Below are 26,788 nucleotides of genomic sequence, written 5' to 3' on the forward strand. Positions count from 1 at the left end.
GAAATAGGCTGGCGGTAATTACATCCCATGTCTCTCCTAATGCCTTTCTGCACTGATGGATTGGGTCGGTTCTCTATTAAGCCCACTCCGGGCCAAACGCACCACGTTCTCTGGAGACTCTCCATCCCCAGTCACAGTCGTTTTGGTCTCTCTGTGTCTCCCCCCCCCCGTCTCAGGACCAACCCCGCCAAGCCGCCGTGTTCTCGGCCCTGCAGGACGCCGAGTGCTTCGCCCACCTGCTGCGCTTCTACGACGGCATCTGTAAGTGGGAGGAGGGCAGCCCCACGCCCGTGCTCCATGTGGGATGGGCCACCTACCTGGTGCAGTCGCTCAGCCGCTTCGACTCACAGGTGAGCTCCGACGACCGCACGGCCCCTTAAAGGGCCGGGACACAGCAGTTTGACACGTGGAGGCTCCCATTCTGGTGCTGGGAAGAGGTTTTTGAAGAAGTTTCTGCATCTTTCCTGTATAATTAGATTTAGTTTACAATAGGGGCCACCAAGTGGCAACACTTTTTAACTTTTTCTATTTTAGATACATGCTGTTCTAGCAATGAACCCCAAATAAAACACAAATGCCAAAGGTATTTGAAAATACTGCGCTTCCGGAGGATTTTGCCTTTTTTGACACTGGCTCCAAGTGAGCCAACATGGCGGGTGGTTTTGGAAAGTTGCACAAAATTCTTTAACAATCCATCATCCCAATTTGAGCCTCAATGTGTTTCATCTGTCGAGGTTTCCTTAAAGAAATCCTCCCTGGCCCTCATCAGATAAAGAATAGGAAAAGACCAGGTTACTATGAATGTGCTGCTATCGAAAGCTTGCAGTAGTCTGCAAATGGCGTGTTGCCACTGCAAAGCATTCCTCATTCTGTGACTTGAGCAGCTAGAAAAACGACCCCAAGGTCGGTGAACGCCAGAGCCTGAAGCTGAGGTAACTTTCCATCTTTAAACCGATTTAAACCCTTTTAAAAACCTGACCCCCCCCCCCCCCCCAGATCCGCCAGAAGGTGTCCATCATCACCAAGGAGCCCGATTCCCAGGACGAGGACGACCAGTCCAGTGACGACCCCCGGGAGGGCCGGCGGCGGGGGCCCCGTCGCGAGTCCCGCCTGGAGGAGCAGCAGCAGGGCCTCCCCTCCCTGCCTTCCTCGGGGGCCGCGTCCCCGCCGGGCCCCCTGCCCTCCGCCCCGCCCAAGAAGGCGGCGGAGGTCGGGGGCCGGCGGCGATCGTCCCACCAGGGGGCCCCCCGTGCGGTGGACGCGGAGGGCAAGGCCAAATCGCCCCGCAGCCCGTCGTCGTCTAACCCCTCGTCGCCGCCCCCCTCGGCCCAGCCACAAGGGTCCCTGGGGGGCCCCGTGGTGGTCTTCCAGAGCGAGAAGATGAAGGGCATGAAGGGGCTCCTGTGCGCGGCGAAGGTCAACTCCAGTGCCATCAAGCTGCAGCTCACGGCCCAGTCGCAGGTCCAGATGAAGAGGCAGAAGAGCACCCCCGCCGGGGACTACTCCATGTCCTTCCTGAAGCGCCAGCGCAAGTCCCTCTGAACGGGGGAGCCTCAAAACGGGTCCCTCTGAACGGGGGAGCCTCAAAACGGGTCCCTCTGATGGGGGGAGCCTCAAAACGGGTCCCTCTGAACGGGGGAGCCTCAAAACGGGTCCCTCTGATGGGGGGAGCCTCTGAACGGGTGAGCCTCAAAACGGGTCCCTCTGAGCGGGGGAGCCTCAAAACGGGTCCCTCTGAACGGGGGAGCCTCAAAACAGTTCCCTCTGAACGGGGGAGTCTCAAAACAAGTCTCTCTGAAAGGGGAAGGGCGGGGGAGATTCTGCTGTACTGTGAAAGCCAAATGATGACACGCTAGTGGATTCCTCCAAGTTTGGTCTTTTTATTTTATTTTGTTGGTTTGTGAACGTTTTTTGAGCTGTGTTTTCACACAAGGGTTCGATTCTGCTGTTTCTGCGGCCGAATATCTTTCTCTCCCACACACACTTGAGGTCAGTCAGTGTGCGGTGTGTGCGTGTCGAAGCCGTGCCCTCACTAACTCTACAGGCTGTGGTTCAGTTTGAAATGTGGAAGTCCGGTCGAATAGAGATTTTTTGATAACCATCCACTTCGTCAGTAGTTCAGTACACATCTTAGTGTGAATATCACCTTTTACAACCCTAGATCATGTTATTTTTTTTCATTAACACCAGTTTGAGTGAAACTTGTTGAAACTTAATTAGGATAGTTACCATGTAACATTGTCCAACTCTGCTCTATTGTCAGCTTATCTCGCTAGCTATATGTTGCCTTACTTTGCCTTTTTTTGTTCCTCCAATGTAGGTGGCCTTTAGCTTTGAGAGTAGCTGATGTAGACCTATTTCTAATGATTAGAGAAGGAAGACCAGGCACTGTTTCAAAGGGAATCACTTTAGGTGGGCCCCTTCTAAGTTACAATTGCTCAATGAACTTGTGTTTTTAAATCGACAAGTAATAAAATATTAAAACGAGAAACGGATGTGGTGTTAATGAGTCTGCTCGTGGATCACATGGCACTGGGTTGTGCCGAGTTCGCAGGTGTCGGAAGCAAAGTGTACACCGCCGTGTCACCGCGCGAGCTCCCAGGCTCTGATTCGCTCATGCGCAATTGAGTCGAAAGATCCGGACCCGTTTTCTAGGGACTACAGCGCTCTCCGACTCGTGCCACACTGGCTTTGGACTAATCAATCATGAACGGCGGAGAAAGAAGGATCATGTCGTCGCAGTCGTCCGTATTCTAGATCAATATAGCGTAATTGAGTCCGCTCTAATGAGTCATTAAGTCAGGTATAGACGTCCTGCTGCTGCATCCTCTTGCTTGTATCTTAATTACCAAACATTGTGATGCTCGACTAAAGCACTATCGGGATACTTAATTAGTTTCTCCCTCCCCAAGTATGAATACAATAGGAGTTTCGTTCCTCGACCCCTTGGATGATTATGAATTAATTCATCGAATAGGGTGCGGCACGTACGGAGATGTGTTCAAGGTGAGTGGGGGATCCGGGGTCCTTGCGGTGCTCGTGCTCGCCTGATGTTCGTGCTGGGTCGTGCACGACCCGTAATGCAGAGTTCCAGAGCACGTCGATCCGCAAAAAGTTGCACGATTTTCTCTTTTGACCTGTTATTAGTACTTCAATATGTCTGATTAGTTCGTCAGGAAAGGTCCCCGTTAAGTTTTTTTTCCTTCTCGTTATTCGGTATTTGACGTTGACTTTTCTGTGTGAAATAATTGAATGCGCATTTTTTAAAAACTCAGGTCGAGTTTTTCTAATATACATGACGTCAGATAGCTGCAAACATATATTTTAATATGCATTAATGAGCCATGTGTCTATAACTGTGTATTAACTATTGTAGTTGCCCAGATGAAGATTTACCCGCAATATTTAAAACCCGGACATTTTAGACCGAGACGGATGATCATACAGCAATTGCATTCAATAGCCTACTTGACACTATCAACGCTAGGACTCTTTCTCCTCAATTGTACAATATTATTATTTTAAAGATAAGGCCATTTGGAAACAGCCGGGTTATGTATATCGTGTCCTCCAATATTGACCACAAAACATTTAGGTTATTGTTTTTGTTCTGATGAAGAAAGGTATAGGCTACAGGATGTGCTTTGCTCTCCAACCGCCCAGAATCTAAAGCAACAGGAGTTTGCGTCTTCTTTGTATCTCTGATTTAGCCTCTGATATTGAACACTTTGAATCCTTTGAGGAGTACGGATCAAGTACATTCTAAATGATCTCACAAGCGAGCTACAGGTTGTCGTCATTCTCATATTTCTTTGCCTTTGAGCAAGCAATGCAATCTTTTGTTAGGTCGCATTCCTTGCGCTGACTGTACAATAATACATCATCTCCTCCCCTCATCCAAGACCAATCTCTCTCTCTGACGCTGTCTCTCAATGGGTCAAAGGTCAAACCACTGGGCACTGACAGCGTCAGTTGGTACCCTGTGTGGATTTCTGACATCGCCGTTATTTACAGAAAAAATGACCCCCACATTCACTCATTGGCATATTTTAGTCATTGGCAACACGTCCGTTTTCAACACAACAAAAAAGAAAATACTTCCCCTTTATCAATGAAGTGGTGGTCGATGGTGAGTGACAACCAGTTGGTGTAAAATTATCTTGTACCTTGCTAGAACCACCCTATTGCTTTTATGTGCTAATCCAATAGTCTAATTAAAATTTTAGTTTTACGGGGAGTACCAATTGGTAAACTAGGCTTGTGTGACCCAATATCCCCCAAATCCTCAAGGAGAGCTGGGTTCAGTAGGACTACACTCGGTACTAGTTGGACCTGTACTACAGAAATACCTCAGACGTTTTCAGTCACAGGAAGTGTGCTGGCTGTTGTACGACAGGAAGCAAAACAGGAAGGTGATGCAGCCAAGCCACTACAAGCAACCTGCGCTAGCTCTTGTTTTCTGGGGATGAAAAAACAAAATCCCTCACTGTGTCATTCCACGGCTTGGCCAGTCATTAGAGAGAAGGGGCATGACTAATCCCCTGACCGCCTCACAAACATGGTTAGAACACGATGTGGCAGGGTTTTTCTCCAAACATCCTCCCCTCCCGATTTCTTTTGTTTTTCTCCACGTTATCTTGAGTTCCCCCGGCCCACAGGTTTTTCCTGATCTTCCTCTGAGTGGACTCGGAGTTCATGAAACAGAGGAGAAATTACGTCCCCCTGTTGTGTCGAAACTTGTCACTGAAAGGACTCGGAACAGAAAAAGTCCAAAGGAAAAACTTTAAACACAATACAAACAGGGACAGGTGGCAATAGGTGACCACGATGGGAAGGCAGAGCCACTACAGGTCCTAGTCTTGTCCTCCTTGTCCTAATGTCACAAAGCAGGATAAGATCTGGATCCCTGGGGTTTTGCTATGTAGCAAACAGAAACATGCAGAACAGTCTACAAGGGCAACCTTTTAAGAAAACCTTGCTCTGCATGATATCTCGGACAGGTTTTGTTTTGTGTTTTGATTTGAATAAAAAGGCAAGAAATAGAAAACTATGCAGTGATATATCACAATGTACTTATTTTTACTTCATATTTACTTCATAAGAGTGGTAGGCTTGCAATTTATATTTTCTGTCACAATAACAATGCCATCGTGTGCTGCTTCCAATGCTTTTCCCCCTGTATATAATAACACGACTTGAATAGTAACATCGCATTATTATTCACAGGCCCGTAACATCAAGACCTCCGAAATGACGGCCATTAAGATCGTCAAACTGGACCCTGGTATGTCCTTCTAAAGCCTTCACCTGGCTCAACTTGGATCAATCACAAACACAACACAAGCTCACAAGCAAGTGTGTGTGTGTGCACCTCTGGCTAACCTCACTCTGTGTTCAGGCGATGACATCACAGCCATCCAACAGGAGATTACCATGATGAAGGAGTGCAAGCACAAAAACATTGTGGCCTATTTTGGCAGCTACCACAGGTGCTGTATTAGAAGAGGGAATATTTTGTTTACGTGTGTGTGCGTGCGTGTGTGTGTGTGTGTGTGTGTGTGTGTGTGTGTGTGTGTGCATGTGTGTATGTGTGTGTGTGTATGTGTTTTGCAGGCATATCTCCTCTGTAACATGAAGTCCTCTTTATCTTTCAGTTGAATCCTTTAGTAGATCATTATGGGAATCCCCAGCCAACAACTATGTGTTCATCGATATGACAGCCGATAGTCAGTCGACATACACATGTTTTTGAATCTGAGTAGAAGAGTGCCCTGTTATTTGTGACACTTGGATGAATAGACAATGTTCCTCCGAGGAGAATGATTCGCCCATTTGAAACCCTTCTGCTATGCCTGAGAATAAATTCCGGGCTGTATACAGTGTGTGATTCAAGAAGTGTCAAACAGAACTGATAGAGGGCCGTTCCCCTTCCACAGGAATACTAAGCTGTGGATCTGCATGGAGTTCTGTGGAGGAGGGTCGCTACAGGATATTTACCAGGGTAAACACACACGCATGTACACACACACATGCACGCACACAAACACATCACACTAAATAACAAAGGCTATGCGTGTGTCTGTTTTTCAGTTTTTTTTTCCACCGTGCAGGGTAGACTTGTTTTAAGGAGGGGTTGTCTACACACTAGAGTTAAGGTTTGGGGTTAGCTGTCATTTGGTCTTGGCCTTTGCCAAAGTACCAGTCGGTACCAAAAATGAGCACTTTTGGTTTTCGGATAACATTCTTTTCTGGGAGTAGTTGCTCAAATGAACTGCTCTGTATGTTTGTGGCAGAGGCAAGCTTGATCAATAACGGACCAATTGGAATGGAAGAGAAATAAAAGACATAAGGCAAATAAACAAGAACAAAATAAGTTTGGATTCCTTTAATAAGTGGTCGGCTATGCAGTAAGCGATGCATTGTAAGCTCTATTTATATTTGCGTGTGATCCTCTAGTGACGGGCCCTTTGAAGGAGAAGCAGATAGCCTACGTCTGCCGGGAAACACTGCAGGTGAGGTGCAGTCACAGTGGCCATTTAGAACGAGCAGACAACCAGAGAGCCCAGGTCCTCTGTGGGTCTGTCAGGGTTTCCACCTGGAACCGATTGTTTCCTCTTTATCCAATTCAGGGCTTGCATCACCTGCACGAAGCGGGCAAGATGCACAGAGATATAAAGGTGAGCGTCGTGCTTTGTTGGACGCTGAGAGCTCGTTCCGTGCGATGGCAGCGATGTGAGGATGGTGTGGGAGCTACTCGAATGTGTGTGTGTGTGTGACGTGTTGTTGATGGACGGTTGTACTCATCGGAGCGTCTCTCCACAGGGCGCCAACATCCTCCTGACAGAGAGAGGAGATGTGAAACTAGGTCGGTTGTGATCACGCCACACACACACACACACACACACACACACACACACACACACACACACACACACACACACACACACACACACACACACACACACACACACACACACACACACACACACACACACACACACCCAGACAGACACACACATACACATAAGCATGCAGACAAACACACACACACACACACACACACACACACACACACACACACACACACACACACACACACACACCCACGCACACTGTTTTTGTGGTATGTGACTTTCTGTACTTAAGCGAGCATGCACCCATGATTACAGACGGATCAAAAACACTCTTGCACTGCAGTGGCTGATTGCCGTAGAGTATGCTGCAGTACTTCCATCCTGCCTCTTATCTGCCCTTCATCTCATGCTCTGTGGGTTCTCACTGATCTCCTCTCTGCTCTGCCAGCTGATTTCGGGGTGGCAGCAGAGATCAGCGCGTCAGTTGCCAAGAGAAAGTCTTTCATAGGAACGCCTTACTGGTAAGATGAAGTGTCTCTCTCTCCCACTCTGTCACCCACTCTGTCACCAACTGCACAGAGTACTATGTCATCCATACCGGATTTATTTGGTCGGATCTCTCGCCATTAATCAGCAATAGTCGATGCAGTAATCAGCATTATTATAAAGCAGTAGCATAGGGATAAGGGTAATAATAGGGTGAAATAAAGTACCAATACCTAGTATATAATACCTAATTAACTTTTGTATCTTAGTTAACATGAACCCCATTAGTAAACGACTACTAGGCTATAAGTTAACTGTTCGTTAATGCCTATTGGGGCATTAATTAATGTTAATTGATGGTTTACTAATTTACCCTTAATGTAAAGTCTCCCCAATAAGGGTTTGATTCAATCTCCCCCACATCATTTTCTTACCATCCACCACTGAGTTCATCACCCAACCAATGAGTGCCTTCTCCTTCTTCTCTTTCTACGTCAACGTTTACGCGTGCGTCTAGGATGGCGCCCGAGGTGGCGGCGGTGGAGAAGAAGGGCGGGTACAACCACCTGTGTGACATCTGGGCGGTGGGCATCACGGCCATCGAGCTGGCGGAGCTCCAGCCCCCCATGTTCGAGCTGCACCCCATGAGGTGAGTGCGCACGCGGCCACTATCTGAGCCACGGCCAGCCGGGGTGCCCTGAGGGACCCCCAGGACTCAGGCTTTGTTAAGTCACTGGAAGGTGTTTTGAACTATCCATCTAAAGCAGGGGTCCCCAACCTTTTTAAACCTGAGAGCTACTTCAAGCGTACTGAGTTATACGAAGGGCTACTCTACTTGTTTGATGCAAACTACCTGAATAACCAGAGTTGCACGGCTTGTCTCAGCAAAGAGTGCGTACGACATTGAACTTGCCGGACAAGGTCCTAGTTCATAAATCCTTTTTACAATTATACAGTACATTCAATGTTGTCATTGCCATCAAATCTAAATCAATGCAAGCATTATTGATTAGAAAAGAAGGTCAAAATGCCCAGCCCCTAGAGGACGCCCCGCGGGCGTCTCACAGGGTCCCAGGGGGGTGACCAGGTGCCTGGCACGGTATCGGCCACCCCTGATCTAAAGCCACGGTAGTTAGCATGAGCTGCCTACGATAAAATATCTATAATTTTTGCAAAATATGTCCTATGCTCCCGTTAAATTTCCTCTCCTTCAATCTGTTATATTGTATTGGGCAGTGCGGTACAGGACAGTGCAGCGCCCGGGGACAAACCTCCTATTTAAGTCCAGTGCCTTGGTCAAGGGCATGGGCAGGAGCTGGTGGCGCAGACCCGTTCTTAAAACGTATCCACGACGTGCAGACGGCAACGATTCACACAGTCTTATGATGCAGTACTCTCATATCAGAAAATAGCCTAACTCGATGCTTCCACCTTAAAGGATTTGGCCGGTTGGCTCAGTCAACCCCCCCCCCCCCAACTCAGCCCCTCATGGTGTCGACGTGTCCAACAGGGCCACTAACATCCATTAAATAGAGCTGTTTGTTTGTGAGGAGCATTGGAGGCAGCTCCCTAGCCAGAGTGGTTCATATCTGATTAATTGTGTTGGACAAACCGAGACACAGCTACGGGAGCTGCTAAATACTGGTTTGGAATATAATGGCTAGCCAAAATGCCCAGGTTTGGAACGCGTCTACACCGCAGTAGGGGGTGAGAACTCATTGCTGATTAACATCTCAACATCGACAATGTCAACAATATAGCCGGGGTCTTAACAAACCGGCCAATACCTTTTAAGATGACTACATGACTGGAGCTGGCTAGCTTCAGAAGGGTTAAGTCAAATGGATGTCTCTGTATTCAAAGCGGCTCAGTCCGCAGTGGCGTCATGTAAAGTGTTGAACTGGTTTCCAGCTCGGTGACATTTAACAATATGTTTCAGAGCACTTATGCTGATGTCCAAAAGCAGCTTCCAGCCACCAAGACTGAAGGACAAAACCCTGTGGTAAGATGAACAGTTCACGTGAAATATATGTACATTCCACCCTCACGTATACATGTTCCCCCGCGTCCCTCTCTCTCCCTTGTTCCGGTATCTTCCATGCTTGCCCTCCTCATGCGACCCTGTCACTCTCCTGTCTCCGCAGGTCTTCAGGGTTCCATAGTTTTGTCAAGATGTCTCTTATTAAAAGCACCCGTAAGAGGCCCTCGGCTGAGACACTACTGCAGGTGAATCTCTCTCTCTCTCTCTCTCTCTGTCTCTCTCTCTCTCTCTCTCTCTCTCTCTCTCTCTCTCTCTCTCTCTCTCTCTCTCTCTCTCTCTCTCTCTCTCTCTCTCTCTCTCTCTGTCTCTGTCTCTCTCTCTCTCTCTCCCCACGTCAGCGGGGGGGCTCATTATCATTATAGGGCATGCTGTTTGATGTCATGTGTTGCTGTGGCTCCCCTCCACTGTGTGTACCTCTTAAACGCTGCAGCTGCAGCTGCCTTTGTTAACATGGTTCACTCTCAGAGTCCAGCCCAAACAAACCGAATCTGTGCTTCGGGCTGAGATCGAGTCAAACCAAACATTCTCTTGAAGATCTCCTAAATGAATGAAAAAAGATGAATGAAATTGAGGATATGTTACGCCTTTAGCATTGTTAACAATGGATATCTATGAATATTTTTCAACTGCCTCGCCCGCACTACCGAACCCACAACTTAATTTTAAAGATGTCGGGTATTTTGCATATATTTGTTTTCTCTGCCAATGGGTTGGTGCATGTTTTGGATTGGACGGGGATTGTGTCGTGGACCATCCCTCACACGTCTCTATCTCCTCCAGCCTCCCTCAGCTTGTATGACCTCTGACCTCTGTCTCCTCACCATGTCTGACCTCTGTCTCCTCACCATGTCTGACCTCTGACCTCTTTCTCCTCACCATGTCTGACCTCTGTCTCCTCACCATGTCTGACCTCTGTCTCCTCACCATGTCTGACCTCTGACCTCTGTCTGCTCACCATGTCTGACCTCTGTCTGCTCACCATGCCTGACCTCTGACCTCTGTCTCCTCACCATGTCTGACCGCTGTCTCCTCACCATGTCTGACCTCTGTCTCCTCACCATGTCTGACCTCTGTCTCCTCACCATGTCTGACCTCTGTCTGCTCACCATGCCTGACCTCTGACCTCTGTCTCCTCACCATATCTGACCTCTGTCTCCTCACCATGTCTGACCTCTGTCTGCTCACCATGCCTGACCTCTGACTGTCTCCTCACCATGTCTGACCTCTGTCTCCTCACCATGTCTGACCTCTGTCTCCTCACCATGTCTGACCTGTGTCTCCTCCAACCTCCCTCACCATGTCTCTGACTCCCCGAGCCTCCCTCACCGTGTCTGACCTCTGACCTCTCTCTCCCTCAGCATCCCTTTGTGACGCAGCTGTTGACGCGTAACCTGGTGATCGAGCTGCTGGACACGGTCAACCACCCCGAGCTCCACCCCACGGCCCACAGCATGGACGACGGCGAGCTGGAGGTCCGTCCGTCCGTCCGTCTGTCCGTCCGTCCGTCCGTCCGTCCTGGTCCTTTTCCCTTTCTTCCCTCTCCCTTCCTTTCCTTCCCTTCCCTTCCTTTCCCTTTGGATCCTTTCCTCTTCCTAGTCGGGATTTATAGGAATCAGAATTGAAGTTGGTTTGTATTTTCTTCATTTTGTATTAGGTAGTAGATCAAATATTAGATTGATTGTTATCTGCCTAATCCTGCTGGTTATCAGGTGTCCTCCTCCTCCTTCTCCTTCTCCTGTTCAAGAGTTAATCACCAGTTGTCCTTTGCATTGTTAAGATACAGTCAGGATCAGCACTGGACCCATTGGCCTACTGTCACAACTGATGAGTTTGGTTCATCGAAACTACCCCATTCTGAACTTTACCACCAAAGCGACGTTGTCATGTTGGAACAATGCTGGGTCACCCATGTCCCAAAGTTTGCAGCAGAGAGGAAGTACTGATGGGTAGATTATGACACGTGAGGCCAGAGACGGCTATCTCTAGCCACTGACTATGCTGTCCCGTGGGGCCCGCAATTTATGAACGATACAACAATTATTTTTAAAGAGTGATAGATCCTGTGTTTAACCCCAGTAAGCGTAGAGGTCTTCCTGTGCGCGAGAGGTGTGAAATGTTTTGATGAATCAAACAGAAACATATTTTTCCTCTGACGTAGGCCAGAGACTCTGAATGAATCAAGGTTTGGTAATATCAGCCAGAACTGTAGCAGGCGTTCTGCAAAAAAAACAAAAACTGCAGAACTCAAATTTCAGCGGGTCAGCATTGAACCATGTCTGTATGGTCATCATTTTTGAGTTTGCCCAAATGCTTGGTTTTACCCCCAAAAGAGTCACATGAGTGACATGAACCGAAGCTTTGAGATGTTGCATTTCTCATATCTTGCAGGGCATATAGTACTTATTGTGCATTTTCTATTGTTGCAGATTGGGGAAGCTGCACCAGACAAGATCCAGTCAGCAGGGAAACACCTGGCTGTGGAGAGAACTCTGTCTGAGGAGCAGTGTGAGCGCACACACACACACACACACACACACACGCACACGCACAAAACACAAGTTATGGATTCTAGCTATAAAGCGCACATTTCCAAAGGTCAAAGGGTGTTAATCAGTAATGATGCAGTATCATATCCACACTACTACGACCACATCATCAATATGGTATTGGAGAGGAGGCTCGCATACCCGGCCTATTCTTGCAGGACCAAAGCAACCAAAGCGCCTCTCGTTTGGAGAGAGCACACGCAAACAAGAAAGCAAGTGTGAGAGTATGCAAGCCCTTAAATGGAGGCTGACTTCAACAACGATCAGAGAAGTGCGATCTTCAAACACCGGCCACCACTTGGAAGCCGTCGTGAGGCCACAAGCAGAGCCATTGACGCAGCGCTTGGAGAGGGCCTGTGAAGTCACTGGGCTGGCCAGTGCTTAGCCCGCACAGAGATGCCAGTGTGCACGAATCTGTCCACATGGCATGTTAGCCCACACATGTGGTGGAGATGGACCGAAGAATGAGTGGGGGGGAGGTCCAAGATGGGCGACGCCAGCGACATAGCCGTGGGGGGGGGGGGGTCACGACTGAGAAGCTATTGTCCCGGATGATATTATGGAGATTTTTACAGCAGCGCATACGACGTGCCCTGCTGTACAATGTCCTCCACTCTTCTTCAGGGGGACACGCCAAGCGACGTTTATATGTGTTGTGCAATGGAAGAGCATGCACTGACCGGCACGAAGGCTTGGAGGCCCAGCAGAATAGTTTCAGAACTCAAAACACTCGTAATAATAGAATGGCATTGGATATATGAGCTGGTTTCTGACATTGATGCAGATAGACTGTGTAGCAAGCATTATTGTGTTCTGAGCAAAAGTAGTTTGGCACATGCTTTACTTGTTATTGACCTCGACGTGAATTATGTAGGAGCCTGCTATTCTTGGGGGCAGTGGGGGGTCTATTGCTAATCCATTGCACTTGAAGAGTGAACGCATATCGGATAGACTGGGGAAATAATATGAATCCACACTGCTCCACAAAGACACATTATTCTTGTATGATACATTGCTAATTTTTTCTTCACAATTTTCTTTCTTTACAGTTGACCAAGTCAAGTTCGGGCCCCCGCTCCGAAAGGTGACAGATCCAGAGCTGGTAAGGGACTCAAATGAACCAAAGTATTGGATTGTTAAAGAGTAAAATCAACCCGTCCGTTTTAGCTGGAGACTTTCAGCCCGGGAGACTCAGAAATTGTGATCTGAGGCAAAAAACAAAAGAGGCCATGAAGCTATTTGAATAATCGTTGGGTTTAACAGGAGGAAGTGTGAGGGGCGTTGTCACTCCCGCTCGAGCAAGGATGCACGGCCAATGTCAAACTACTGCTGTGGAAAAGAGTTTGTAGCCCAAAAGTGGCAGACCCCTCATATTTCACACCAGTTTAACAACTTTATATTCAAAAGTATCATAGAAATGTTCCCCGGCAACACCAACCAAACAGAAATGTTCGAACTGACAAAATATTTGTTTGGGGGACTTGACCGACCCTTCGATCATGGCTGGCATTGCAATGTCGCTCGTGCTCGGATAATAGACCAGTCATGTCTTTCTTTAGCAGGGACGCTACGACGACGACTGGAGTCTCTCCGGGGAGGAAGACACTTCACCGTAAGTTAACCAACGACCAAATACGTAAGGATCAATCTCTCAAATCAACCAAAGAACCAGGTGCTTGTAAAACCACGGACAAAACGACAACAACTGCCACAACAACAACAACAACAACAACAACATACGACCCCCCCTTTCTCCAGAGCCCTGGCAGAAAGCCTAGTATTTTTAGGCTCCGGTTGTTGATCAGAAAGAGGCTCCTCCCCTTCTATTGTCGTGGTGGAAGTGAGGCCTACTAGTCTGATAAACACCAGGTCTTCCTGTTTGCAGGAGCCTGTTGGAATGTGTGGAAGAGGCTCTTCAGCTGAGGTAGGCCCCTGGGTCACCGGCCTCCAGCAACGCCCCCCCACCCGCTCTCGCCCATTCATTACTCCCGATCCTCCATTAATTCATTAATGAAAATGATTCAGCGGTCAATGAATGATTAAACAACCTTTGACACCAACATCATCATCAGTGGTTTGGAAATAATGTTTTTTATTTTTGTGACCAATCACACTGATTATAGGCCTAGGACATTCGAAGCAGACTTTATTTGTTCCATAAAACCCACTGGTTATGGTCTTGGGCTTATTGCGCTTGTGTTTGTTGCTTTTGTCCGTTTTTTTGTGTTGTTTTTTGACCTGTTGTTTTTTGTTCCTTCTGCCCGATCGCCCGGCTTGTTTAATTTGATGTGGCTACACAGCAGATGGATTTACGTTTGTTTATGTGGCTCTTTGCAACAACGACATCATACAGCCGTCTCATTCAGAAACGTCACTGTCTTTCAGAAGCTTAACCATTCGGAGGGCGCCACCTAGCGACGTAAGTGTGAAATTGTTTCCTGATTCGACCTGTGATCACTTTTGCTCGAAATTAACGCTTACGTTTTTTTTTTCTTTCATCAATTAATTAAACAAAAAAATCGAATAATTCCCTGGTTGTAATTTAGTCTCGGGTAGCTGGGCTTTATTCTTATGACTCATAATCAATAAAAAAGAGTGAGCAGCTGAAACTCATGTTGGATTGTCCCCCCCAGGGGGGCAGTGGTCAGGCCGGCAGGAAGAGTGTGTTGTTCAGCCCCACCACAGCGTCCCTCCCGGCCTTCAGCTGCCTGATCCCTGACGTGGTGGACCAGGAGGACATGACGTCCAGGCCCAGCTGCACCCTGGGTCCTGGCTCGGCCGTGGCCTCCAGCTCCACCTCCAGCGCCGGCTCCTCCCCCGGTGAGTTAAATGGTACGGCCCGGATGACCGCTTCACAATAAAAGTCTTCCCATAGATAAGCGAAGGTCATAGGGTGGACATGTTCCTGTGTTTTCAAAGGGATAAAAACAAAGCTGCCGACCGGATAGGACTGTACATGGTGCCAATAAAAAACAGCAGAAGTAATAGTTTATCGTTAAAATTGCTTTGGCTACACCCTGCACTCTATGGGCTGAGGCGCTGCTATACACATGGGCCACGTTACACCGCACGTCTATTTGTAAGGATTTCGTACACTTCAAATAAAACCAATAAGGAATCGATCAATGAATCAATCACGTATTGGATTATTCCATGATGTAAGATGTTGATGGCGGCGCACTATACAGCTGCTGTAGGTAAGACTCGGAAAGAGAGGCAGCAGAAGACGGAGAGAGCGAGATGAGCTCCCTTCGATATCTCCTGTCGCCCTGTGCTTTCTGCTCCTGTCACCCAAATCAAATCTCTCTCATCTCATCCGTCCTCTGATCCCCCCTCCCCGCTCATCTCCACCAGGCCTGGCCAGGTACTCGGCCACCCAGGACGTGCGACAGCGAGGCAGTGACCCGTGTCTGCCCGTGTTGGACGCCGTGTTGGCGGAGAAGAAGGCGGAGGTCGTTGCGGCGGTTCCTAAACGGGAGACGCCCCTCTCCCCCGAATGGAGCACCCTGAGGAAGAAGACGGAGGACTCTGTGAGTACTGCTGCAGTGTGGGCCTGCTGGGTCCTAGTGGCAGTAGGCTTAGTGGGTGAGCCACCGGTGGTTTTCAGCTAGTAATAAAACTAATAACTACTGATTGATTGATTTTATTTTTAACCGTACTGACGGACGACAGACACTGATCTCATTGTTCCTCTGAGATCAACACCGCTGTGGTCTTATAACCCTTACCTCCATTACTATATGTAACCTTTTCTAATTCTGCAGAAAGCAGACTGGCATGGACTGCCCCCAACACCTCAAGTCCATGTAAGTGTGACATCTTAACCAAAACACCAGTCCCATCGACTGCCATGCATGGGTGAACTTAAATAACCAACAACAACACATCTCATGGGGCCAAAGGGAGACTTTCAGCTATAGAATCACTAGCCATTAACGGTGCTGTAGGTAAGATTCAAGAGCTATGATTCGGTTTGTTAGTAATGGCAGAGCCACCCGTCAGCTATTTGTGGGTGAAATGCACGGCCTGTTTCGAGTTAACTGTGCCTGCTTTCGGATTCTGTCTGCTCCCAGCTGATTTCCTACCGATCAGGGCATCTCTTCCCTCATTGGTTCAGGGAATCCATATCAGCTGTCAACGTGTGTGAAACGCAACACTTCTCAATGGCAGAGAACCAAAGCGAGGGAGGGGGCAGAGAGAGAGAGGGGCGATTTTTTTCGGGGCTTTCTCCTTCTCTTTTCTGCTCCCTCTCTCTACAACTCTGAGATCTTACCTACCGCACCTTTTCAAAGTTCAAATCAGACTCATAGCAAACGGTTCGCCCCATACCAAACCAATGGTGGCAAAACCATCCACGCCCGTACGTTCGAATGTATTCATCCCATGGTTGGTGTTCACAGATGGGCGCGTGTTTCTCTAAAGTGTTCAACGGTTGTCCTCTGAAGATCCACTGTGCCGTCACCTGGATCCTGCCCAAGACCAGAGGTAGGCCCCCAGGTTCCCGAGGTCCCGCCGGGCCCCAGAACGGGTCAGGGGGGGTACGATCACACACGGAGCAGCACCGCAACAGACACCAACCCTAGGAAACAGCTTGGCGTACTAACTACTGGGAGCGTCTGCAAACTAACCCCTAAACGTTGTTTCGGGGGGGACATTCTTTAACGTCTTCTCTTTTGTCGCGGAGCTGAAAATGCGCTGAACCTATTCGAACTCACCATAAAAACATCTTGAACCGTAGGGAAACACTGGTGGTTGTGAACGCTGTTCTGTCTGTGTGATCGGCCCTTTGGGGATTGGTACCACTTCTATTACTACTAGCGACAACACCCTCTGCCGTGTGCATGGGCAGACGTACAGGCGCACGAGGAACCTGTGTGCACTTGGGGAAGCGAGAGCGTATAAACTGGAACCTATGTGCACTACAATGTGGGTCCCGTAAGACAAAGAAGAGAAACCCACACAGGGAGTCAAAGTAGTGCACTGTATATACCCACCTAGGGTGGGTTGTCATCGGTTTATTATAAACAAGCCCTTCGTGGGAATACCAAAGAAAAAGGAAATGTGGTTTTGTGACCGAAAGCATGACATGCCCACTTACAGCCCTGTTTTCCACATCCCTTTTCAATCCAGATCAGTACCTCATACTGGGGGCAGAAGAGGGTGTCTACACACTAAACCTCAATGAGCTTCATGAAGACACACTAGAAAAGGTATGCGATACAACACATTGCATGTACAGTTCCACAGTGCACCTCCAGAGTAATACAGACAACGGCGCTGTATTCGGTGAGGTTGTGCCAATGCAATGGCGATGGCGTCCTGATTGGTTGAATCAAATAGGCCTCTGTACGAGCCCGTCAGACATGAATAGTGTGTTACATCACTATTCATGTCTGAGCTGCGGTTGTTGAGTCGGGTTCGGTTCCCTTCTTGTAGCTCATCTCTCTCTCTCTCTCGCTCTCGCTCTCGCTCTCGCTCTCGCTCTCTCTCTCGCTCTCTCTCTCCCCCCACAGCTGCTCCCCCAGCGCTGCACGTGGCTCTATGTGATGAACAACGTGTTGATGTCTGTATCAGGTAGAGAGCTCCACCTATCAGAGATCACCTAAAGTATTCTCTCTCTCTCATATTATCTCTGTCTCTCATGTTATTATTGCCTCTTTCATGTTATTATTGTCGCGCTCTCTCTCATATTATCACTGTCTCTCTTTCACCTTTTCTCTCTCACTCTCTCGTGTTATCACTGTCTCTCATGTTATAACTGTCTCTCTCTCATATTATAGTCTCTCTCATGTTATAACTGTCTCTCTCTCTTTCATGTTATTATTCTCTCTCTCTCTCTCTCTCTCTCTCTCTCTCTCTCTCTCTCTCTCTCTCTCTCTCTCTCTCTCTCTCTCTCTCTCTCTCTCTCTCTCTCTCTCTCTCTCTCTCTCTCTCTCTCTCTCTCTCTCTCTCTCTCTCTCTCTCTCTCTCTCTCTCTCTCTCTCTCTCTCGTGTCCTCCAGGGAAGTCCACCCAGCTGTACTCCCACAGTCTGGTGGCCCTGTTCGGGCAGCGAGGCCAGCAGCTGAGGAGACACGGGAGCCTGTCGCTGGGGACCCACCGGCTCAGCGAGAGGATCGGCCCCGGGTGGGTGGAGCCCGGGGACTCGCAGACGTAGCTCAGGCCATCCTCCACGAGGAGCTCATTGAGGACTTCCAATCTGGGAGAATATATAGAAATAGACAAAACCCCTGCCATGTTTTTTGGCTCTATACCTGCACTCGTACAGCTAGTGTGTCCTCTTATAATGAATTCAGAATAATAAGAATATGAATAATATTAGCTTGAACCTAGGCAGGGTGGATAATTCATTACATTTACTTTTCTTAGGCTGAAATGATTGTGACTCTCTGTCCTTTTCTACCACAGTAGGAAGTATGCTATCTCAGTGAAGATACCAGACACTAAAGGCTGCAGGAGGTGTGGCGTTGGTGAGTGTGGGCCGAGCCTTACCTGACGCTGTGCTGAGTCAAACGCATCAGGGCAGACTTCATCAAAGGATTGGGCCGCTTTTTTAAGACTTGCGGTCAATTATCGACATTGTCTGTGTCCAGATATAACTCAGCCATGGGTTTTGTTCCACTAGACACCTTCCGAAACTGGGCAGCTGGCGAGCCATTCACATCCATTATAATCCAAACTAGGGTTGAGCGTCTCCCATAGCTGTATCTTGCTATGAGGCCATAACTTAGACATTCATCTATTGACCGGAGGTTTTGACAAACCGGCCAAATCTTTTAACCTAGTTAAGTTAGTCCACCTTTTCGCTGTTTCCCGAGGATGCAGGAAGGTAAATATGATCTCTGTGTACCCCCATCCCTCCCTCTCGCAGCTAGGAACCCCTACACCGACAGCACCTTCCTCTGTGGGGCCGTGCCGTCAGGACTGGTCCTCCTGCTGTGGTACGAACCACTGCAGAAGTTCATGCAACTAAAGGTCTTCACACCCACACACACACACACACACACACACACACACACACACACACACACACACACACACACACACACACACACACACACACACACACACACACACACACACACACACACACACACACACACACACACACACACACACACACACACACACGGCCACAAATGTATCACAATACCTAAACTACACGCAAAAAAAAAGACGATGCCTTCTTTATTAAAGACAAAATATGTTTAAGCTAATGACAACTGCTAGCATAGAGACATCCAGCAAGCATAAAGACCATAACTTTCAAGATTCACAACAGCTTTTTAATTCTTCATATCAAATAAACCTTCCACATTCCCCCCCCCACCTGTGTCCCTCAGCACATAGCGATAACCCTCCCAGAGTCCCTGCCTGTCTTTGAGCTCCTGGTGCTGGTGACGGATGAGTTCCCTCAGCTCTGCATCGGGGTCCGAAGCAGGACGTCCTCCACGGACCCGCAGCTCAACTTTGACATAGTCGAGCTGAACGGCACTCCCAATAACACACCGGGTAGGTCAATGGAGAAGCCATTGTGTTACTTTGCCTGGATTCATTTTGTAAGGGGCTGTCCAAAACTAGGCACAGATCAACTCATTCTGAAGTCATTCTTCAGCCAAGAAGTGTTGTTATCCGATCCATAGGGAGAAACAGAAATCTCTCTCTCTCTCTCTCTCTCTCTCTCTCTCTCTCTCTCTCTCTCTCTCTCTCTCTCTCTCTCTCTCTCTCTCTCTCTCTCTCTCTCTCTCTCTCTCTCTCTCTCTCTCTCTCTCTCTCTCTCTCTCTCTCTCTCTCTCTCTCTCTCTCTCTCTCTCTCTCTCTCTCTCTCTCTCTCTCTCTCTCTCTCTCTCTCTCTCTCTCTCTCTCTCTCTGCAGAGAGCAGCTGTGTAGAGACAGGACAGGTGACACAGCTGGACAGAGACACGGTTCTCATTGCCCTGGAGAGTATGTATCAAGTCCGCTAGAATAGGAAAACAATGTGGCAGGCTGCAGGAAAGGACTGCACCATGAGCTGACATGTATGTTGTCTTATTTCTCTTTTTGGCAGGAAGTGTTAAGATTGTGAATCTGCAAGGGCTTCCCACCAAAGAGCTAACCCATGAGATGGTCTTTGACTTCCCGATCGACACACTAGGTGTGTATAGTAATATCTTATGTCAATTACTGTGAAGTTCAATTTCAACATTATGAAATCCGCCATATTACGCAATATTTACATTAACATCTAAAGCATTTCCCCTACTGTAACCTCCTATGGGGATGTCTTGTGTTTGGATAGTTTGTTTACAGGACAGCATTCTGGCGTTCTGGAAACACGGGCTGAAAGGAAGGAGTCTTCATTCAAATGAGGTAACGGTGCATCCATCATTATGAGTAAATATATATATTTCATATGCTGCATCTGTATTACATAACTTATGTATACAAGTAATTATAAATGCTCTGATCGGGTTAGAGCAAATCTGATATAACTGACAGAAATTTGAACAATTCAAAGGAAACATGGATGTAAGGATGAAAACATTATAAATGCAATCCTTCTAGGATCTCATTGCTGTTTAATACTGGTCCATTCCTCCTTAAGATTCCCTTTGTCTTTAACAAAGTTTGTGTCTGTGTGTTTACCAAGGACTATGTTTTATGAGCCATTAGGCTAATATACTGGCTCCCATTTGCTATGCATTCCGTAGCCATGGCTGCATTATATTTGTCAATCGAACAGTTTGAGGGCTATGTGTCTTCTATATAAATGACCAATGGGGATTTGAACTCCGATACTTATCTCTCTATTTGCAGGTTACACAGGAAATCACAGACAACACTCGCCTGTTCAGGGTGTTGGGCACAAACAGGTACGTTCATACTCATTGATAGTGTCATCTCCTACCATCTGTACAATCTATGGTCTTCACCCGAGGAGTTGTTGGAAATTTCACGTTTGTGTGTCTTTCTGTGTGTCTGTCTGCGTGTGTGTGTGGGTGTGTGTGTGTTGAACATTGCAGGGATATAATCCTACAGAGCACACCAACCGACGACCCACATGCGTTTAGCAACCTCTACATCTTAACGGGTCATGAAAGCAGCTACTGAGCGGAAGAGGAGGGCGTGGGACAGGAGCTGTTCCCTATCAACAACGCTCATGAATTAAAGACATTTTCAGCGCTCCCATATATTCTATGAAGAACTCCCATCAGACATGTGCAAACAGCAAGCCCTTTGTGATTTTAATGACGTAGCTTGCAAGAATGTCAACGCACAAACTCTGTTGATTGACATTATAACGTTAGTTTCCACACACACACACACACACACACACACACACACACACACACACACACACACACACACACACACACACACGGCTCAATTGACTTTTCATGCACACACACAGACACACACGCGCACACAGCATTATCATTCTTTCCTGGTGATTAAAACAAGATAAATGTGGTTTCAGGTATATGAAGTGGATAATTTAAGTGAACTTTTTTTTTTCTACTTTTCTACTCAAAAACGTATCAATCCCTTAAAAATGCACAAGATTGGGATATAAATGCCTTAGAGATATAGTGCTAAAAGTTAAGTAGCATACTGCAAGCTTGACTAAGTTTGAAGACTAATGATATTCACTACCTTAAATCTTTGTGTCAGTGTGTCATATTTATGTCTGAGGTGACGTAAATAACAACCATTCTTTCCTGAGAGATACTTGAAAGACAAAATATGTATATCGTTATTTTTTTAATTTAATGTGTTGGTATTTGCATAACTGAAGAGAACATTATCGGACTAAAGTATTTAATGTAGGGCTCACCTGGGACTACTGAAGTAGCACACATATTCAATGCTATAACTGATCAACATTGCAAATGATAGTGAGTTCAGATAAAGCTTAAACATGTTGTAATATTTAAATGAAGTGGACATTGAATATGTGTTATTTTAACTAAGCTTTTGGTTTGTCGTTTGCATTATTCAAATAAGATGATTTCTTACATAACCGCTATTTATGTAACAAAACAAGAAACTTTCATCATACTTCCCAACGATCTGAATTCCCAAATGCTAAAACAATTACATATAATCGCCACAGCGAGCTAAGACACGTCGGTGAAGGCGGATTCAATTTCAAATGGATTGCGTTGGTAAAGATCAACATTGATATATTTTTAATTGTTGCTGTTAAGATGGTTTAGTTTAGAAATCATGTTAGAGATGGTTGAGTTTAGGTATTAGGTTACAGATGTTTAAGTTGTAATTATCACTCTGCGTGATGGGTTCCATCACGTTTAGGCTCAAGAAGAACCAGGGTCCTAGAAGTGCGGTCCTAGGAGTGCCGCACCGCAGCCTCCATTAATGCAGGACCTCCTCCCTGCTGCAGCTGCTGCTTCATTATATACATGTCATTAAATTATATGTAATTGTTCGTGATTTTTTCCGACATGAATACTTACTTATGGATATGGACTGAACTGTCTGCCAAGGTAACATTTAGAAACCACACATATGAATCAAACTAATCACGTCCTAAACTATGATGAAACGTGAACACAACCGAGAAAATGCGATACATAGGTCTAACCTTCATGCTTGGACTCAACACAAAACTACGAAATGCTTCTGTTTACTTTAAGGAGGGTGTGATGATGAAACCCGGCCAGTTTACATGTTATGCGGCCGCGGTGCGATGTGTTTCTGGCGGCCGACAACTGATTCCTCAACGTTTCTTAACCTACGTCACATCCGTAGCAGGGGTCCCTCGATCGGCGCCATTTCATATTTCATTCATTGGTATTAGGCCCATTTCGCTTCTCAGGTAACTTTGCTTTTAATTTTCCAATATCACATACAATTTGGGTACCTCGGCGTACAATGTCGTTATTTGACTTCATAAAAAAGGTGTGGCTCCGCGAGGTGGCTGTTACTCGTCACTAATGTGAAAGTAAAAGCTAACGCCAATGCTAGTTAAATTAGCATATATTAGCTTGTTGGCTGGCAAATTTAAACTGCTTCTTTGGGCAAGCACAGAAGTTTCCAACGCTGTAACGATACAAAAATACATTTGCAACAGCGTCCTGGTTGATATGTATTTAAATATTGCTTTTAAAATATAGCTAGATTTTGTCTGCATGACGCTTACGATAGCCTGGGCTAAAGTCAATACTAAAATGGATGTTTTGTTTGTGGAATGGGTGGCAGCGGGACACATTTGACAGTATGCCGTTACTGTTTTATTCATCTTATAATTGTTTTCATTGTTTCATTTTATCAACTACTCAACATTGTCTAATGACGTAATAACTTGTTTGCTGTCATATCATCAACTCTAATTAGTATTCTCGTTGCATAAAGCAAACTATACCAAAAAAGTATCCCCCAAGTCAGGTATGTAAGGTAAAAACATCAAGGTTTTTACCTAACATACCTGACTTGAAACAAAACCGTCGCACGTTTGTTTACTAACCCTGTTCATCTGATTGGTCCGCAGGATTTGCCCACTTGGATATAACCATGGTTAAAATCTTCGTCGGTAATCTTGCCTCCAGCACCACAGTGGAGGAGCTAAGGGATCTGTTTACACAGTATGGCAAAATTACAGAATGTGACATCGTCAAAAACTTTGGCTTTGTGCACATGAACAACATGACCGAGGTCGAGGAGGCCATTCGGAACCTCCACCACTACGAGCTAAACGGCGAGCGCATGAACGTGGAGATGAGCAAAGGACGACCAAAGTCCACCACCAAGCTCCATGTGAGCAACCTCGGAGAGGGCTCCACCAACGAGGAGCTAAAGGGCAAATTCGAGGAGTTTGGCTCTGTGGTGGAGTGTGACATAGTCAAAGACTATGCTTTTGTGCACATGGAGCGGATGGAGGATGCCATGGCAGCCATCGATAAGCTGGACAACACAGCCTTTAAAGGTGAAATCATGGGAAGGGGACATTTCTGTAATCTCTTTACTATCTCTAGGTTCTGATTTCGATTCTGATCTCACCCTCCTCCCCGGTAAAAGCTCACGTGACGGGTAACAACCGCTTTGCAGTGAATGTACGGTCCTCATTGTAACCGGTGGCGAGAGTCCGTGGTAGAATGCGTTGAACGGGGTGTTCTCTCGGGCCCGCTCTGTTATGTCGTTGAAGTTGACTAAACCCCTTTTTACTTTTTCTAGTCGGTAACAGGCTTTCCGTGTCGGAGCCCAACGGTCTCATGCGTGTCTTCTCTCTCCTCACAAGGCAAGCTGATGAACGTACAGCTGTCCACCAGTCGGCTTCGCACGGCTCCGGGAATGGGAGATCAAACCGGCTGCTATGTCTGCGGGAGACAGGGTCACTGGTCAAAAGATTGCCCCGACGGTCGGAATGGTAGCCACAGTGACGACATGCGGGGCCACAGTGGCCGCCCCCCCCTCCCCAGGGGCCCGCCGGGTTATGGCAGGGGTGGCTATGGGATGACCCCGGGATCTGAGTACATGCCTAGCTCTGCGTATAGCCGTGCTTACATGGGCGCCATCCCGCCACCCCCTCGTAGGCTGAGTAGTTACGGGTCTGAGTTAGCCAGCCGGTACGCCAGCGCCGCGGCAGCGGCGGGCCCCTACGCCGAGCGGCCCTCGGCCTACGACCGTGAGCGCTACAGCAGCAGTGTTGATTACTATGAGAAATACAGAGCCCGTCCCCCGTACGGCTCCAGCTATTTCGAGGATCGCCGTCTCTCCTACCTTCCCCCTCCCCCACCCCCCTCTTCCTCCCTCTCAAGGATCTCCTCCAGCATAGATCCGTACGAGCGTCGGCCGCTGCCGCCGTCCTCGTACGCCGCCGCCGCCGCCGCCGCCGCCTACTATTCGCGGGACCGCAGCCCGATCCGCCGAGTGCCGGTCACCTCGGCGAGCTACGCCTACGAACGCTCTCGGCTGTCCCCCTCGTCCTCCTCCAGAAGCTCCTCGTACGCGGTGGCTCGGGCCAAGGAGCACCACGCGCCGCGCTACGCGCCGTACTAACGCCGCGCCGCCAAGGTGAGCAATGCAGGAGAATGTGCCGGTAACATTTCCAATCTTCCAAGAGAGAGTGCGACTTTTTATGTTAAAACATAAACTAAACTAAAGAAAACGTAGCGGACGAGTCTGGATTTCGAGAGCCGCTTTTGACTGAAAGATGTGTCCAGGCTCTGACTTCTTACAGGCTGTGCAGCGCACCTTGAAGCCTAAAACTCGGTTGTTTTCTTTTTAGGTGTTTTTGCGGGACTTTTCCTTTGCCATCAATTGCCGCCCCGAGTGGCATGATTCCATCGGTCTTTGCGACGCGCCCCGCCCCCCCCCCCCCCCCCCCCCCCCCCCCCCCCAAAACAAAGGATTCTCGCGCCGTGGGTGGGAATGAGCAAGGACCGTCTTTCCGATACCCGCAGAAGATTAATCTTGTCAATCATCGGGCGATCCACAGCTTAACATAAGAATACATATTTTACAGTTTTAATCTGGATTTCAATATTGATACTAAAACATAAACCTTTTTTTGGTTATTTTTGCAGGCTTTGTTTTGCTGGTTTAAATTCTTTAGTCAAGTCTCCCTTTTATATAAATGTATATACCTATGTTGCTTATTCAGGTGAGGCACACTGATTAAGAATGTGTATTTTGTATAACTTTGGCAATGGTAAATTAGAGTAATGGTGATTTATTTTTACTTTTATCAGCCTTTGGATCATCAGCATTGGAATTGGGAGACCGGGTGATCATAGGTAGCTGAGTGGAAACCCACCTTTTGTGGCCATTACAAACGTATATCTATATTTTAATTTGTTTTTACAAAACCCATTGCATGAACATGTTGTTAAGCAAGTTCCTAGCACCCCAGCAATCTAGGGTCAACAAATGTTTGTATGGTACTACAAACTCAATCTTATATACACAGAAATGATGCCTAACAACTGTACCAGCACTTGGGTCATGATCCCAGAAGTTATCTATTTCCAAACAAAGCCTTCCAGCCTTTGTTCCAGGGGAGACGTTACTTTTGAGGTTGTGTAACCATCAGCCTAACGTAAGCTGCTTGGTCAGTGGTCAATTTGTCTTAATTGAGCACGCTTTATTCGACAATATTTTCAACTGTGTCCTCAACTAATTGCTCTATTTACAAATTCACACAGATTAACGTTATAGTAGAACACGTATGTGGCAAAAAATTGCCACATAAGTGGCCAAAAAATTACATTTAATTGACATAAAATTGATGATACAATAAAGTTCATGAATAGCTAACTAAACATGCAATATCAACAGTAAATAAGAGAGTAGGGTAGATCTCAGGGCTTGGGCTGTTGGTCGTTAGGCACACTTTGTTTGGGTTGCCTTTGTTAGTAGTTTCAAGTCTGTGGAAATAAAGTTTGTATTTTTCATACCGGCTGTAAGAGTTGCAGCATACAGTATATGTCTGAAATGGTTTTTAATAAAACCAAAGTTAGTTTGGTGACACACTGATGTTTGTGAAGTCCATTTGTGTTCTGTGTGCAGTTTTACATTTACTTTGCATTTAGTCTTTTTACTTGAACCCTAGACACTCTACTAGCTAACATTAGCTAATACAAGCTGTTAATACTTGCATAAGGAGCCTATTATTTGACGATTACATCTCTTATATTCAAGGGTATGCAGATTAATAAATATGAAGGCTCCTGATTAAATTATTGCATGTTAAAGTTCACGTGAAGAACCTTTCTTCATTGGTTTAGGGATGTAACCAGTATAGACTAGTTCTCTGTAAAAAAATCCCTCCTTTGTTATGCCATCACATTAGACAGCAGTTTAAACCGTTAACCCAATATAATACGATTTTATTTATTTTTTTAAACCATAAAACCTGGTAATTTA

The 26,788-nt window shown here is 46.9% G+C and overlaps 3 protein-coding genes across 10 annotated transcripts in view; all 3 read left to right on the top strand.

Moving 5' to 3' along the window:
- Positions 1-2,491, top strand: part of men1 (multiple endocrine neoplasia I) — an 8,619-nt gene extending 6,128 nt beyond the window's left edge. The window contains exons 9-10 of one of the 2 annotated variants that reach the window (XM_030338506.1): positions 177-350; positions 997-1,542. In XM_030338506.1, coding sequence (XP_030194366.1) covers positions 177-350; positions 997-1,542 — 720 coding nt within the window. Of the gene's footprint in view, positions 1-176; positions 351-996 lie in introns of both variants that reach the window. The other variant, XM_030338505.1, reaches the window with a different exon arrangement.
- Positions 2,492-2,611: 120 nt separating this feature from the next.
- Positions 2,612-21,876, top strand: map4k2 (mitogen-activated protein kinase kinase kinase kinase 2). 6 transcript variants are annotated; one of them, XM_030338497.1, is made up of 33 exons: positions 2,612-2,803; positions 2,913-3,006; positions 5,227-5,284; positions 5,399-5,489; positions 5,937-6,001; positions 6,457-6,512; positions 6,630-6,677; positions 6,823-6,865; positions 7,303-7,375; positions 7,858-7,989; positions 9,280-9,342; positions 9,485-9,566; positions 10,740-10,853; positions 11,808-11,886; positions 12,977-13,029; positions 13,487-13,539; positions 13,813-13,851; positions 14,313-14,346; positions 14,561-14,759; positions 15,282-15,457; positions 15,692-15,733; positions 16,328-16,412; positions 17,058-17,137; positions 17,441-17,501; positions 17,929-18,052; positions 18,335-18,396; positions 18,798-18,901; positions 19,270-19,438; positions 19,802-19,870; positions 19,974-20,060; positions 20,205-20,275; positions 20,723-20,778; positions 20,929-21,876. In XM_030338497.1, exons 2-33 carry the CDS (start codon positions 2,914-2,916, stop codon positions 21,014-21,016), a joined length of 2,649 nt encoding a protein of 882 aa, XP_030194357.1. In that variant the 5' UTR covers positions 2,612-2,803; position 2,913; the 3' UTR covers positions 21,017-21,876. The 6 variants fall into 6 exon arrangements, with proteins under 6 accessions (XP_030194357.1, XP_030194359.1, XP_030194358.1 ...); XM_030338499.1 differs by having other exon boundaries at positions 2,612-3,006; positions 14,561-14,747; XM_030338498.1 differs by having other exon boundaries at positions 2,612-3,006; positions 13,490-13,539.
- A 677-nt stretch (positions 21,877-22,553) lies between these two features.
- On the top strand, positions 22,554-26,398 carry rbm4.2 (RNA binding motif protein 4.2). Of its 2 annotated transcripts, XM_030338508.1 has the most exons (4): positions 22,554-22,742; positions 23,415-23,849; positions 24,162-24,937; positions 25,152-26,398. In XM_030338508.1, the coding sequence occupies exons 2-3, from the start codon at positions 23,438-23,440 to the stop codon at positions 24,920-24,922; spliced, it is 1,173 nt and encodes a 390-aa protein (XP_030194368.1). In that variant the 5' UTR covers positions 22,554-22,742; positions 23,415-23,437; the 3' UTR covers positions 24,923-24,937; positions 25,152-26,398. The 2 variants fall into 2 exon arrangements, with proteins under 2 accessions (XP_030194368.1, XP_030194367.1); XM_030338507.1 differs by lacking the exon at positions 25,152-26,398 and having other exon boundaries at positions 24,162-25,006.
- Positions 26,399-26,788: the final 390 nt, after the last annotated feature.

The sequence above is a fragment of the Gadus morhua genome, chromosome 17 (assembly GCF_902167405.1).
Source record: "Gadus morhua chromosome 17, gadMor3.0, whole genome shotgun sequence".
NCBI lineage: Eukaryota > Metazoa > Chordata > Actinopteri > Gadiformes > Gadidae > Gadus > Gadus morhua.